Source organism: Drosophila biarmipes, chromosome 4 (genome assembly GCF_025231255.1).
Source record: "Drosophila biarmipes strain raj3 chromosome 4, RU_DBia_V1.1, whole genome shotgun sequence".
Classification (NCBI taxonomy): Eukaryota; Metazoa; Arthropoda; class Insecta; order Diptera; family Drosophilidae; genus Drosophila; species Drosophila biarmipes.
Genome location: NC_066614.1, coordinates 1,537,122 through 1,553,594, shown reverse-complemented (window position 1 = coordinate 1,553,594; position 16,473 = coordinate 1,537,122). Strand labels below are relative to the sequence as shown.

General features: G+C 36.8%; 1 protein-coding gene across 2 annotated transcripts; it reads right to left on the bottom strand.

Moving 5' to 3' along the window:
• Positions 1–161: 161 nt before the first annotated feature.
• LOC108035891 (apolipophorins) lies at positions 162–14,581 on the bottom strand. Of its 2 annotated transcripts, XM_017111648.3 has the most exons (8): positions 14,436–14,581; positions 14,268–14,367; positions 10,535–10,564; positions 3,292–10,472; positions 3,006–3,226; positions 821–2,939; positions 641–761; positions 162–582 (listed from the first exon to the last, which is right to left on the bottom strand). In XM_017111648.3, exons 2-8 carry the CDS (start codon positions 14,341–14,343, stop codon positions 260–262), a joined length of 10,071 nt encoding a protein of 3,356 aa, XP_016967137.1. In that variant the 5' UTR covers positions 14,344–14,367; positions 14,436–14,581; the 3' UTR covers positions 162–259. The 2 variants fall into 2 exon arrangements, with proteins under 2 accessions (XP_016967137.1, XP_043947243.1); XM_044091308.2 differs by lacking the exon at positions 14,436–14,581 and having other exon boundaries at positions 14,268–14,384.
• Between the last annotated feature and the right edge of the window lie 1,892 nt (positions 14,582–16,473).

The window sequence follows — 16,473 nt, the reverse complement described above, 5'->3', positions numbered from 1 at the left end:
TCTGTACGTGCACGTCAAAACATTTCGCTTTGTTTTCGTAAACAGTTTTTGAACGTACACAGTCATGGAAACAAAAGATCTATCTCGAAATTGGTCTTAATAAAATTAAGGTCCTATAAACCGAAAAGTATAATCTTTTTGTTTTTATGTTACAATTTGCGTTCTTACGTTTTTATTAATTAGTTTTATTCACTTATATTTTTGGTTATAGATTTTCCGTTCATTGCCAAAAGGATTAAATCTAAAACTTGAAATCATTTTAGGCAGCTTTGGGCTTTTTGGTCGCAACAAATGTCGAAGACTTGATGACGCACTTGTGTTGGCCGTGCAATCCGTGAATCGGCAGACAACGACATTCACTGACGATTTCGGTCTTGAAAAGAGTATCCGCCAGTGATGACGTAATCTGGCTTAACATTTTCTTTTGGTCGGCTACTTTCAGCTTGTCGAAGTTCTGCGTTGCAAAAACCCAACCACCGTTATTAAGGACGAAGTCAATGCCCATGTCATTATCGAATTGTAGTTTGGTTCGCTTCTTTTGATCCTTCCCATCTATGGTAGCCACCAAACGAGAGTTGAAGCCTGAAAAATATAAATGTAACTTATGACTCAAATAGATTGGCATAGATTAAATTCCTACCAATTAATTTTTCAGCCGGCACTCCCTCTAGTGTGAGTGCCTTTACTGGTGCAATAAGATGGAGAAGTGCACCGTCAAACTTGGTAACAGATCCAGTCAATTGAGCTCGAACAAATTTCCACTAAAAAACAAAATTCATAAGACTTCGGAAAACTGTTAAGCCCAGAAAGCTGCCCTTACCCAATTTTTGTATTCCAACGAATCGCTTCGCACCCCGATAATGCTCTTTGCCGCACCAGCACGGAATGGATAGTCCAATGCCAACTGGAACGCCTTTTCATCGGCTTGAGGTGCAATGCCCTTTACTATTTCCTTTAATGAGTTGTAAATATCCAAGATTCGTTTTTCTGTTATAATTTGCTCGATGCAATCGTCACAGAAGTTCTTTACTCCATTGAGCTTTACATCGGCCAGGTTTCCCTTGTAGTTGATTTTTCCATTTTCACTTGTGAGTAGAGCGGGATAACGCTTCGATTCGTCAAATACAACAACGCCGACTTGGACGTCTGTAAAACCACGGCTCTTAAGCGACTCTCGAATTTCATTGATTGCAGGCGCTACAAGGTTGGACAGGACTACAGGTGTTACATTGATATCGACGACAAATACCACGTCCGCCTTGTTGTTTGGGAGCTTGACAATAAACTCATCTCCAAGATCACGCTGTCCCACAGGTCCAGCGCACTTGATGCAACGCGGTGGTAATAGCACCCACTTGTTAATCTGTTTGACCGCGGAACCGTAGGCCAGAGCAAACGTACATGCAGCAGCCTCCTTATCCTTTTCAGCGATTTTAGCAATGGCCCTGTCACATGCCTTACGGTAAGGCCTGGAGTCAACCGTCATATAGTTGAGGGCAAGTGGTGATTCAATGCCAAATATTTCAGTACATATTTCCTCTCTTTTCGGGCTTTCTACTTGGTCTTTGTCAAAAGCAACTGCTGCACATTTACCAACTCCGTAATCGTTCCCCAGAGTGGCCGAGTCTGTTGCTATAGTACCATCAATTCGCAAAAAGTCGTCGTATGGCTCCGCATTGCCGTTGCCGAGAAGTCCCCGTGTTTTGCTTGTGTAGAAGCCGTTTATATTAAAATGACAAACCTTTAGATCCGTGGTGCACAATACGCTTACTCCATATTCCGAATGCAAATGAACGGTGTAGAACCGACGCCATGCGTGAAGACCAGACAATTGTTGTGGGTACTCAAGAAGGTTTCCATTTATCTTCAGTGCCAGGTTGTCGGCTACTTCAGCATAGTTACCATCCCGATCTACGAGCGTAATGCCCTTAAGCTTTCCATTTGCAAGCTGGACGATAATTGTGAAATTATTATCCACACTGTCTTGAGCCATAATATATTTGCAGTTTCCAGGGTACGCGAAATTCTGACCGTCGAATGTGAATATGTGCTGTCCATCGACGACATGGCCTCGAAGCTCAAACTCATTAAAGAATATCCATGAATTAAGAACATTTTTGTTAAATAGGGCGTCCCAATTCTCATTTAACAAAAAGTTTAATACACTGGCTCGGAATGAAAGGATGGTTGGGAGAATAGACAAGGAATCCGCAGAATTTGTTAGGGAACCAAACCATGATTGGAAATCAATAGCATGGGCAGATGATCCTGGTGCAGTATTTTTAATTGAGTCCCAAATTGAGCGTACGGCCTTAATAAAAAGCTTTCCAAGGTCTTCAAGCGACTTTTCATCATTAATTTTTTGTTGTTTAAGTTTTGCGCCCAAATAATCTTGCAGTTTTTGAAGGAACTCTGTGGTCTCTGGAGTTTGCGGTAAGATACTTAATTGATCAAAAAGACTGTTTACAATCTCTAAAGCATTTTCAATAAGTTTCAGGCTTTTAACTTTGTCATTAATTTCATTACGTATGCTTTCAAATGATGGTAGGCTTGCGGCATAGTCTTTAAGTTCTTCGATTGCACCTTCAGCCGCGTGGACCAAAAGTTTAATTATTTCTTGAACTCCATCGGTGATTGGTTTCAGAGTTTCAGTGACGACCTTGCCATAATTTTTCAACACTGGGCCATACTTATCCAGCACGGAGAGAAGGTTTTTAATTGTCTTTGTGTAAGCCCTGATAAATTCCTTATGAATTGAACCAATTAAATTGTTTACTGTTAAGATAAAATCTTCCCACGCTTTCAGTAGCGAGTCCTTCCAAAGAGCTTGCAATTTTTCATAAGTTTCAACCAATGACTTTTGGGCCTTTTCGAATGTTTCCAATATTGCCTTGCCTAAGTCATCAACTATAGCCGATATTTTCACAAGTGTAGTTCGTCTAAAATATTGAATGGAAAGAAAAATAGGACTTATATACAAAGCAAACAATTATTTAAGTACTTACACTCCATCAATAATCGGTGCGATTGAGGGATCTGCCTCAAGCTCTTGAATAAGTCCCTTTGTATTTTCGACAAATTTACCCTTCAATTTTGAGAAATCTGGAGAGGCTTCCTTTGCTAATTTAACATTTTTATCAGTGGCTTGTTGTAGTTTTTCGAATCGTGCCTTGATGTTCCTAGCAATATTTTCAGTGTCTTTATTTACTTCCGTGTCAGCGTTGACCTGGCAAAATGAATAAATATATATCACATTATATGGAAAACAAAAATATGTTGTTGTTTTCTTACCAGAAAGACATTAACGTGATCATCATTAAAAACATAGTTTGTTTGCAAGAAGTTAGATGCATCTAATGCCACACGTCCGTTAAATAATTGTTTTCCGCTACCTGATACATCGAATTTAAATTCCTTTCCTAACTTGATTTCAGCATTTCCATCGACGAAGTCTTGACGCTTTAGTGAAATCTTAGCAGAAGTAGGTTGAATCTCACTCGAAAATTCAATTGGATTCTTATCAAGAACTTGCACTTTTGTATTGAATTTTGCATACTTTTTCTGTCTATTTAGGTCGCCGACTATTTGAACAATCTGCTTATTTGATTCGCTTAAAGAGATTTCTAGATTTTGCTTAGTTAAAATCGATTTTGCCTTAATATCGATTGTGCCATTATCATTGATTTCCAGACCAAAATTACACTCTTGGGCTTCCGTATCTATCGCAGCATTGCTGGTTATTTGATATAGGAACTGAAGACCAGCTGATTTGACAGTTGTAGTAGATGCAATGTTGAAACCATTTTTGGAAGGGGAATTGCGCCATTCGCTGTTTCCAACAACTTTTTGTTCCGGCAGTTGAAATACATCAAAAACTATTTCAGCACTGCCGATTTGTTGATCCACGTTACCATTAAGTCTTCCAGAAATACTCAATGGACGAATAGTTGGATGCTCAAGCTTAACTTGACCATTGGCGTTTAGGGCAACGTGCTCGATGCCCGAAACGTCAAGAATAGCAGACACACGAACAACATCATCGGGTCTTTGCAGTTTATCAATGAAGAATGAAGCTGATTGCTCATAGTGACCGAAAATAGTTCCATCCGCTGGAGTTTTCTGAGCAGTTTCGAACAAAATTTGTCGTTTTGGAAGCGTTAATTTAATAGTATTTGAAGATGGCTGAACGTTGGCAGTCAGTTGGTACTTAAAATTATTACCTGTTATAACAAAGCTATCTAGATGGTATTGGTAATTAAATCCTTGGCGTATATTCTGGGATTTCAGCTCGAACTCATACGGATACCCCAGTTCACGCAGATCAACCAAAACAAGGGTGGAGTGTTTTACGACATCCAGTTTTTGTTCATCTATGCTTACGAGTGATTGCACTTGTATGTTTGTGCACTGTCTCTTTTCTTCGCAAATGGAAAACTTTGTGTTGAATTCCTTGTTTGTAATCTTAATTGTGGACAGACCGTTTTTGGTTCCAAAATTACCATTGAAAGTGTATGAAAAGCCAACCTCTTTATCCGTAGAAACATCAAAGTGTTGATGGGTCAACTTAAAATTTCCACCATGAGATTTTCCTTGATATTGCACTTGACCTTGGCCATCAATGATATCCTTATTTTGTTCTTTTTTAAGAGAATATGTGGCTGTGCCTACGAATATTACGCCATTTAAATTCTTTAGTTGAATTTTTATGTTCTTACCCTGTGCTCGTGCTTCAAGCTCGTACCCATTTAGCTTTAATTTTTTAGAGCTCCAGCTGCCAATTACATAAAAATCGTCTATGCTGACGTAAGAAGCTTCACTGTTTAATTTAATGTCCAATCCGCCTAAGTTTTGTACTTCAAAGGCTAGGTTTCCCTTTCGCTCTCCCAATATTTCGAGGATGCTCCTGATAATAATTGGATTTTCCTTTAACAAATCCAATCGGATTTCAACACCTTTTTTATTGGTCGAACGATACAAAGTAGTGTCCAAACTGTATGACTTATCTGCCTGTTTGGCTTGTATAGTGACTACATATGTCAAATCATCGACAGATTTAAGTGTGTGGATATTAAGGCTTATGTCCTTTGCAGATTCGAAGCTGGAATCCAGCAAATATGTTATATCTACTTTCTCGGAACCGTAAGAAACGGATGCATCCGTCTTCACATACTGATTTCCATACTGAGCATTAACTATGTACTTTTGCTTGCCGCTAAGATCACCATCCTTCAAACTGCCAGATTGCTCTCGCTGATATTTTCCATTGAACTTTAATGGAGACTCCATTTTATTAGTTTGAGCTTCAAAATCCAAATTTCCTTCATTTGGCGTACCGTTCCACACTGTGTTGACACGGGCGAATTGTCCCTGACCAGTTTTGGAATCCACAAAAAATTCAAGATTATAAGCAGCATTGTTATTGACCGTTGATGGTTTTAATAGTTTTCCGTTACTCTTAATATCCACGAATTTTAAGCTGGACTTTGGCATTTCAATTTTAGCTTGAAGGTCATATGTAGCCGGCAAGTTGCTTTGTTTATTATTGTAATTTCCATTTGCTCTAACTAAGAAGATTTGCCCATATTTACTTGTGATACTAATCACAGCATGCTGTGCACTGTACTCCCCTATGACAATGGCAACCTCAATAGGTTGGGGAAGTGGATTTCCATTGGCCTTAAGGTTTAAATCCAAGTCTTTAGCTTCGCCGTTAGGTTGCTGCTTAATTTGGAAGCTTAGCTCTGACTTTTCTCCATTTAATGCCGTATATACTACAGTATTGCTCGCAGAAAACTCTTTTGTTTTTGTACTAAGCCGGTCAAGCTTTCCTTTCAGTGTAATTGATCGTTTTGTATTGCTGCCAGATGGTGTTTCACTAATCTGAGCGTCTACGTTTCCTTGAACTACACCAGTTTTTGCATTTGTTGAAAACTTACGGTTAACATTACCGTCAACGACACGACCATTGGGAGTGGTCAATGTAAATGCACCTTGAATTTCGCCATTTGATCGCCATTCTCCTCTAACACTACTATTGGCCTCGAATATAATTTTTTTGTCGTTCGACTCCCCAATATTTTTAGTGGAAAACTTTAACTTATCTATGGTGTTTTCAGACTTCAAATGCAATTTATTTTCTCCATCAAGTGTAAGGGTCATGTCAACATCATACTTTGGAGCTTGTATATGGAATTTTGATTCAACTTCTAGTTTGTGCTTCGGTTCAGTCCTTAGAGTCTCAAATGTGGCTGTCAAGTCACCCTTGCCATTTTTAGCTATGCGAAACTCGGCCTTAGCAGATAATTGATTCTTGACAATGACATTAAGCTTCGCCCCGGAAATTTTGTCCTGCGGGTGTTGGGACTCACCGGTTAGTTTGAAAAGCTCTGCTGTGTCCCGGATAATCTTAAACTCACTACTGGTTTTGTCAGGTGTGCCAAGTACTTTGAGAACCCATTGGGCAGATTTGTCTTTTCCACTAATTTGAACTGTGCCCTGAAGGTCAATTTTGATGTCTTGGGCCGAGTAACGTTGTCCTAGTTCACCCTTCGCAGATAACAAAGTTCCCCAACTAGTTGTAATACTGTTATCCACAACATAAGCGTTTCCATTAAAATCGCATTTGGATACAACATCGATAGAATGTTTATTTAGCTTTCCATTCGCCTCCAGAGAATAGTCTTGCACGTGTCGCTGATTGCTTTTGTATTTGACGTTAAGTGAACCGACTTTTTGATCACGTGAAATTTCCACGTCAAGATCTAATTTATTTACATCAAAAGTGGACTTTACCTTTACTGCTCCAACTTGCTTATTTTTATGATAGATTTCCACATTTTGCAAAAGAGAACCTGCCCGTAAAGAGCTGGATTCATCATCTTTTTTGAAATTAAAACCGGCCTCGCTATTAATAGACCAAGCAGCAGCCTTGCCATTAGCTTTAATAGCATAGGACTGATCTGCTATTGTCAAATGTACCGAGCTTCCATAAACATTTTCGGGTGTACGTTCATCGTTTATAAAGAATCCGGCCGCGTACTGACCGTTTTCCAATTCAAAATTTCCTTTTATTAAGAACGACTTCTGATCTGAAGCGAATCGAAGCTCAGAGTTAAATGAACTTTGTCCAAAATCCGTCCATCCATTTACAATTATTCGTTCGTTATTCGCATTCGACACTTGAAAGTTTTCAAAATTGTACCTTGTTATTTTATCGCTGGTTTTTTCAACTACTATTTTTCCGTCAGCGCGATAACCGTTTATGCTGTTTGAGATACCATTATTGTCTTGAATTTCAATTAAGGGCTTGAATTCATTTCCGTGCTTGCTAAGGCCAATTTTACTTTTTTTGATGTCCTTATCTTGTTCGTACTGACCATATATTACCAATTCGCTTTTGTCGTTGTTTATTCCAGCTTCAACTCCAAAGTGATATTGAGAATTATCAAAGGCTAGTCTACCATAAGTCTTAGGCTTGGATCCAAGCTCAAAAACAATGCTTGTATCATGAGATACTTTGGAACCAGGCGTGGAATAGTCCAACTTCCACTTCTGTCCTGAAGGCTCATTTGTGTGAAACCCCTTGAATGTAAATTTGCGTTCAGCCGTCAAGTAAATGGCGAGGCTGAGTGGCTTAGATAAATGAAATTGGTCCGGTATAGCAATTCCTTTTTCGGCATCATTACCGCTGCCACCTTGAAAGTCACTAAAACTCGTTGAACTCTCAATGCATATGTTAAGGCCAACGACTTCGGCTTGGTTAAAGCATATCTCACTGGGCTGGGAATTTTTATTTTTCTTATTACCCTTAAGGGCAACTGCTCTTTGTTTGTCTTGTTCGGCTACATATAGTTCGGTGTCAATTTTAACATCAATAAGCTCAAGCTTTTCGCGGGGCAGTTCGACGTCAATGTTGAAACCTTCACCCTCGTTGATAACGGCTACGGTTATGTCGCTTCCGGTTGCGGAGTGCGCAGATGATACTACCCGGAGGCCAGTGGAAAGAACTTGGGCATTGAAACCTAGCTGAAGGTTGACATTAACATCAACACTTGGAACAAGCTTTAATCTATATTTTGCTTTCTGCCAGTTCTGTTCCAGAATTGCATTGATATCAAGGGTAACAGCAAGATCAATTTTAGTAGCTGCAAAGCCTTGAGCTACAAGTTCCAGAGGTACTCCAATGCTAGTTGGATAAGAGAGGTCTGTATCTAGGAATAAGTGGTGACTGGAAAGTGTCTTTTCAAACATCGATAGTTCTTGTTTTGCTTTTTCAAATGAATTTGAGATAGAGTTTATGATATCATCTAGAGTACTCGGTATGTTGTCGCCAAGGCTCAAGAACGCCAACTCCGAACCAAAGAATTTCAACGATACATCTAAATTGAGATCTTGCACACTTTTAGCACCGTAAGTTTTATACTTTTTCGATATCTTAGCAACATCGTCGGCAATTGAGCGTCGGGCTCGACCACCAGCACTAGCAGCCGCGTTGTTTCCAACTTCAATGATCTTAACTATTTCATTGAAATCTTTGTTTAACAACCCCTTCGGTCCCAGATAATATTCCAGCACATCCTCAAAATTTTCCTGACGTACGCTTGCTTCAAATACGTTGAAGTTAGTTCCAAAAATTTCAGTTGTAACATTGATACGAGATGATCGGGGTAAGAACCCATGTTGCGAATAAATTAATTGATAGTCAGAACTAGCTCCAAGGCCAAGGGATTCCAGTTTGTAGGAAACTTCATTGTTGAAACTGTATCGTCTGTAATCCGCAGGAAATTTCTTAGTCACTCGAATGTTCCCTAAATGGTACCTTTGCTGCTCACGGCTGGCGTCTGTCGAGTCCCGAATGGCTTTTAAATTAGATGAAATAAATCCTCCTACCTGGTTAACTGTTTCGGAATTGACTATATCTGAAATCTGGTTGGCCACCTCTGCGTTGGGACATGAAATTGAAGACAAATAGGCTTCAATACGTAACTCTGAGTCCTCGTTGCGGTTCTTAAGTAGTTCCAAAGCCTTAGTTCGCAGTGCTCCATTGCAATCAATTGTTGAAAATGCTCTCAAAGCCGCTACACGTATACGATTGGAACGGCCCGTGGAGGCGCACTCACTAAGGACAGCAGCAGTGTTGCCACCTAAGCTCTTTGCATTTCCTATTCCCTTTAAAATATAGACAATCCGTTCTTCTTCCTTCTTAGTATTTGGCTTACACCGTTTTAGGCCATCCGTAAACTTTTTAGATATGGCATCAATTTCAGGTCCTTGGCAATTTTTTCCTAAACAAAATTTAGCAACCAAGGTACCCACAGCTAGATACAATTCCTTAGGAGCGTTCGGTAGCAGCTGAGCAGCTGCTTGATTGAGTGTCTCCTTGTCCACACTTTTAACCAAGTTTAAAGACAGTATCGCTAGTAGTTTCTCCTTATCATCAAACTTAGGAAGCTGTTTCAATATAACTCTGGCTGACTCTGCGGTACTAGTACGGAACAATCCATCTAAGTATACCTTGCGGGCTAAGACTTTGTTTGGATGTGGGTATGCAGCCAGCTCTAATAAAGTCTCACTATCAGATTGGCGAAGCAACCTAATAAATTCTACAAACTTTTTAGCGCTATCTTTTTTCACATAATCGCCAGTCAAATCCACAAGATCAGATAGTATCGTTTTCAGAGCGTTTATATTTTTCGATGTGTAGGTTTCTGGTCTTTGGAAAATCACGCTTCTAACAGTGGAGCCAGTAGATGGCGAGTTAGCTTTTGTTCCGGTAGGATTTTTTAGTTTTAATGTTGTGACTACCTTTGCACTAATTTCCGAATTTCCTTTAGTAGTTCCAACAAACTTGTATGTTTCTGTCAGCTGAACATTTTCAAGAAGACTGTTCACAATCTTTGACTCTTTTATATAATTTGCCTGCAATAGTAGGCTAGACGTGATACCAGCTTTCTCGTTCACTTTCCCGGACACCAGACCACTGTTAATCTGCTCCCTATGTGCACATCTGTTTAAGTTGCGAACCTTCGTTATTATGTTTGCATTGCCTACAGTGGACGTCGAAGTATGAGTGGGGCACTGGCCGAAAACGTCAACTTCGTTTTCGGTCTTTGTTCCAGATTGCAGTAATGATATAACTGCCCGCTTAATATTCAGCGAGTAATCCAAGTCGCTGGAGTCTGAACAAATTTGTGGCTCCAGATGTCCACTAACCAGCGTGAACTGAACTGGTTTTTGAATGTTGTTCAAAATCCTTTTCTCTACGGACTCTTTTGTATTGGACACCTTCACGGAACTTAGCTGCAACGTATACCCACAGTTTCCCTTCGAATAAATTTTTGCTGACCCGGATACTTTCAGACTGGTGTCATCGGATTCACTGAAAGCCCCGCTACTCAGTCCAATGGTTAGAATACTGTCGAAGGAGTAGTCATAGAAATGTCCAGGTAAATATTTCAAAAATTCATCATCCGCTACGAGGAGATAAAGAAATGTTAGTATACTAATATATACATTTTTTATTGATGTGACTTACATTTCGTACATCCTGTATTGCAAGTGTTTTCTATAATTACAAAAAACATTAAATTAGTTCTCGGCTATGAAAAATATTTAAATATACAGTTTGGTGACATTAATGCCCTTTTACCAAGATTGAACTACTTAAATGTTCAAAAGTTATAATCTACTAAAGATATAATAATACCTTAAATTTAAATCTGTAGAATGGCATCTAATCAATTCATGGGAATAAGTACACTCAAAAAGAATTACCCTCAATTTGAGAAAATCGCCGTGACTTTAAAACGTAATTAAATTAATAAATTATTTCTTGATTATAGAAAGAATTTCTAAAACTTACGTAGTTTTGTTATACATTTTTTTGTAAAGAAGAAGAGGAAAAAGAAGAATCCCTAAAATTTTTCTTCAACTAAATGCGATTTTTTCCTAAATAATTAAAGTAAATTCGTACTTAAATTTAGTAAGGAAATACCCATATTTTAAGGGAAAAGTTACGTTTTTTATAAATTTTATAAAGACCGACCGGACACAATCGTACAAAGTACACCCTTTATTTAATTTTCTTTATTTAAATTTATTTAATTTATATTCTTATTAGTTTCACTTTCATTGTTTTAACGGTTGTTTAAAAGGTTTTGATTCGAATAAAAGTTATTGGTATATTAAAACCTCGACCACTTTAGACTTTACATAGCACGAAGCAAGCGAGGACGAATGGTTTAGACGTCTGACTGTAAACAGTCGCGATTTCGATTTCAAGTCGGTGTTGTCTGAGCTAAAAATATTTTGCAATGTTATTTATATGGTTATATAAAAAAAATTATTAATAAATATAAAAATATATTGACTATACCCATGGAATAATTGTAATTAGAATAAGAAACCGGTTTATCTATTTACAGCCCAAAATTGGCATTCAAAACCAACCAAATTCCTTAATTTAAAAAATCATATTTATCTTATTTCAAGAAATTTTTTCTTAATTTTAAGGTTTTTTAGCATATATAAAATCGCCTATGATTTCTTTTGAAATAACGGCGAATTTTATAAATTAAGAGCATATTTTTTTAGTGTATGAATAAAATTAATTACAAGCTTTAAAAGATATAATTTAGCGTTTCAAAAAAGGGCACTAATCTTTTTAACGTTTTCTTAAAATTTGAAACAGTTTTTATTTGTATATCGGATTATTAATTAAACAATTCTAACCAATTATATTAAATGTTTTCAAATTTCATCGAGACCGCACCTCAAATGCAGCAAATTGGCTGTTTTCCCTAATACGCAACGAAGCCGCTAGGACGCAATAGTTGGCATCACACACTAGGTGGCGATATCGACAAGCAAGACAAGGCTCAAACGCATAGATATCTATTCTTTCTTTCTTTCTTTTCTCTTTCTCCCTGTCATTTCGTATATCGCCCAAAATACCCTATGCTCCCAAAAAGTTAAAATGAAATTTTTTCTTATTTCTCGATTCTTGAATTATGTTGAAGAAAAGGCACCGATTTAAAAGACACATTGCACTTCAATGAAGCGTGAAAGTGAAAAATGTAGAAAGTGTATTTGTTTAGTAGGTCGTATCAAACAAAAAACACTTTTGAACGAGAACTAGTGACGATAGCACCTACAGCAAACAAAAGTTTTGACATCAACTTTTGATGCCTAATTTGTTAGATTTAGTAGTACTCAAGTAACGGGTGTACAAATTTAGCTATTCATAGCTGTTTTCTCTCCACACTAATAACTTTTTCAAAGTGGTATAATCAGTGTTTCTTCTATTAAGCTGTTAAACATCATCTTCATCTTCAAGGACCTTCAAACAGTAGAGTTTGGATACGCACAAAGAAAGGAAATGTTAGACACGGGTATTATACAAGAATGTGACGTATCCCAAAATTTTTGAGATAAAAAACGTTACAATTTTTTTTTTAAATCGTTAGAGGCGTTTTTGAAAAATCAGCAAATAGGCAAAAAATATCTAAATAAAAAAAACTTTGGACCATAATTTTAAAACGGTGGTTCTTAGACAAATCGTGTCTAAAGGCGTACATAGTATATTGAAATAACTCTTTAACCACGCAAAGCACAAGCCTGTTGCTTCAGTACTTTACGCCAGTAAAGTGCTTCAGTACTTTCTCCAAAAGTAATAGAACTAATGATTCTTATATTGAGCTGTTTAACATCGTCTAGAATCAGGACTCTAAACTAACGTTTTGGGACCTACCGACATGTAAGATACAATTTCTATTTTCTATACATATAAATCCCCACCGGGCCCAACAGATAAAATTTTCACTTTTACACTTTCACCGCTCTTTGTCTCAAACAAATTTATTTTCTTTAAGTTTATTATTCTTCGTTTATATATGGTAGACGCCTTCGCACACCCTGTGGTGTGCTTCATCACTACTACATTAGTAATAGAACTAATGATTCTTATATAGAGCTGTTTAACATCGTCTAGAATCAGGACTCTAAAATAACGTTTTGGGACCTACCGACATATAAGATACAATTTCTATTTTCTATACATATAAATCCCCACCGGGCCCAACAGATAAAATTTTCACTTTTACACTTTCACCGCTCTTTGTCTCAAACAAATTTATTTTCTTAAAGTTTATTATTCTTCGTTTATATATGGTAGACGCCTTCGCACACCCTCTGGTGTGCTTCATCACTACGTGGATAATGATAAAATCTATTAAATAAATACAATTGCTAAAATTTGTTCATTTGGCACACTACAATCAAGATTAATCGATATACCCAAAAAATGGTTATCAATATGTCTTTATTAAGATGTCAATGTGACTCTATTGAGTGTTAAAAACTCTCTAATACGAAAATCATAAAATTGACTCTAATATAGGATCCATTAGACACTTGGTAAAAGTTTTTTACAGAAAGCTTATTTGTATAAGAAAATATCCTGCCGCAAGTTAAAAATAAAATTAATTTGTGGCTCACATTGCTGGCGCATTGTCATGATGAACGTGAGGGTTAGTGTTTCGAGTCTCGGTCGTGACAAATTTATACATTTTTATACCCATTACTCGTAGAGTAAAAGGGTATAGTATATATATTCTTGGTTAGGATAACTAGCCGAGTCGATCTATATATTGTGAAATAATTGTGTTTAAAGGGGAAAAAATTATTGTTCTTAAAAAAATACTACATAAATGTTGTGTTTAAGAGCTAATTTCTGAGAATTCCATTATCCACCCGACAATGAGCACTATTTAAAAGCAACAGATGTACCTTTCCCAGAAAGTTTCACTTTATGTGATATTATACCCTTGCAGTTATACAAAATAATCAACGTTAGTAACACCATGTTAAATTTTTAAGGATTGTTGATACTAAAACCATGAAGCAAAATTTTATAAAAAAAAGTTTTTTCAATATTTATCTGACCGTTTCTTTAACAGCTATAAATTAGCGTCGTCCGATATTGATCAAATTTAATTCAAAATTCTTAAAAACATAAAAAAGCTAGATCGACTCGTCTAGTGATTCTAAACAAAAATATATATATATTATGGTGTCGGTAACGTCTACTCTTTTGCGTTGCAAACTTCTGACTGAAATAATTATACTCTCTGCAAGGGTATAAAAATACGACTTAAAGCTTAACATTTTTGGCTGTACCCTAGTGTTATTTAAAGGAAGTAAGTAAAGCAAAGATCCTAGAGTTCTTGAAAGGTGAACGGTTTCCTTCTGTTTATTTTTTGAACACTTACCGCCCCTTGCTGCTATTGTTAAAAGCACAGTCAGGAGGATTCCAATCAGCACGCAATTGTTTTTTATCCTAGCCATCACGCCTGGCCCCTTGGGGAAAGCCTAGGATGTAAATAACACTATTTGAAAGTCTACTTCTTTTTTAAAGCAAAAATATATAGTATTTTTACCTTAAACAGCACAGATACAATTTCACTTTGTTTATATTTCCTAAATTGAAAAACACATAGACCGACCGAATTGAACCGATACGAATAAGATGACCACTGACTACAAATTAAGCCGGATTACGTGAAAACACTCACTTTAAATACCTCGAATAAATCGAGAACCCACATCTGCTCATGTAGTACATAGTTGTCGTACATAGTATTTAAGTATAAACATACATGTAAGTGTATGCCTTCTAAGTACACAAGTACACTACACATACCAACAAAGGAAAAGATGAGCATTCAAGTGAGCGGTTCGTTCCGCGGAACATTTCTTTATCACTAGGGAAGGGTGCTCAGGCTGAAGCCGAGTACTTTGTATTATCTCATAATAATCGGACTTCTACTAACTCGACCATAGCTTAGTAACTTTTACCTACTCTCAATTATTCGAGACAATTTGGACAGAGTTGAAAAATCAAATTGACTGATGTAATCTTCACGGGTTGCCTTATAACGCTTTCATGTAAGGAAAGACATTATATTTGTTTATTGAAAAGATTAAATATGTACAAACATACATTCGTTCCTGTGCTTTTGATCTGTAACATAGTTGGCACTTCAAGATAGAACTGGAAGAAATTAATTTACTCATACTTTAAACAAACCGAAGAGCAGTGGTCCCAAAGTTAAGTAACGTTTATTATTTAAAAATACATATTCATGATATTTTAAAAGATCATTATATGAATGTTCGCTCGTGAACTGCAGTTAACGCCTGATAAGAAACTTTAATCTCTAATTAAAAGTTGCTTGAAAGCAAAACGCTGCTCGATAAGCACGCAAAATGACTGGCAGTATGACCGGGCAGAAAAAATTACAGTTTGAAAAAATGTTACTTCTATATTGGTGTTTTGTTCTAGGTAAGTAATAATCAGGAATGCGGGAGCTATAACGGTACGGGATGGTCTGTTATTTAACAGACTATAATAATAAGGAACCCGATTTTTGATTCTAACGTTTTATCAAAACTATACTTATCTCCATTGGTACGATATGTATTGTAGAAATTTAAAACTTATAAATTTCACCCACCAGAGGTACACCCTTAGTGTATATAAATATACTTAAACAATATCGCTCGTCGCTTTTATATGTGTAACTAAGTAAAGTAAGTACTCAGTACTAAATGGAGCAAAAGGAAGACGGTAATGGCAGCATAGCGAGATTGTGGAGCGCATCCTTCCCGATATATCAATATTTGGTTATGTGGGCGGCAGACAGATTTAAACGTTTTGGCCGTTTGTGTTTAGGAGTGGTAGCGGGAAAATTTGTTTAGGCCATTCGATAGGTATTGATTACACCAATACATTTCAGTTTTTTTCTACCTTGTTGGGGGTTATAGACTGTATGGCACCCTGTCGAAAAAAACTTGCCCTGCGCAAGAAGCTCAGGAAACTACATGCTTAACCGCAATTACAGAAAGATCGGATTATTGGTTGGATAATTCGTCCAAGCATTTAAAAAGTACCACTCCCTATCTTTAGAAACCCATACTCAAAATTTCTTTAGATTTTTTAATGGATTTACAAAACGAAACAAGAAAGGAAGTTAACTACGGCAAGCCGAAGTTTGTATACCCATGCAGTTATACGAAATAGTCAACGTTAGTCATTTTTTTCGTGTTATTTTCGCACTAATTATTTCCCACTAATTCAGAACTAATTAAAAAATGTTATTTCCAAGCTTAGAAGGTTGTATGTTAAAAAACACCAAAGATATACATTTTTGAATATGATTTTACCACTAATTTTCCTATAGTTAATATGGCAGCTATATGATATAGTCGTCCGATTTTGATAAAATTTAATTTGAAATTCAGAACTAAATAAAAAGTGTTATTCCCAAGCTTAGAAAGAAATTTTTTCATACTATTTTACCACTAATTTTCCGATCGTTCATATGGCAGGTATATGATATAGTCGTCCGATTTTGATAAAATTTATTCAAAATTCTGAACTAATTATAAAATGTTATTTCCAAGCTTAGAAGGTTA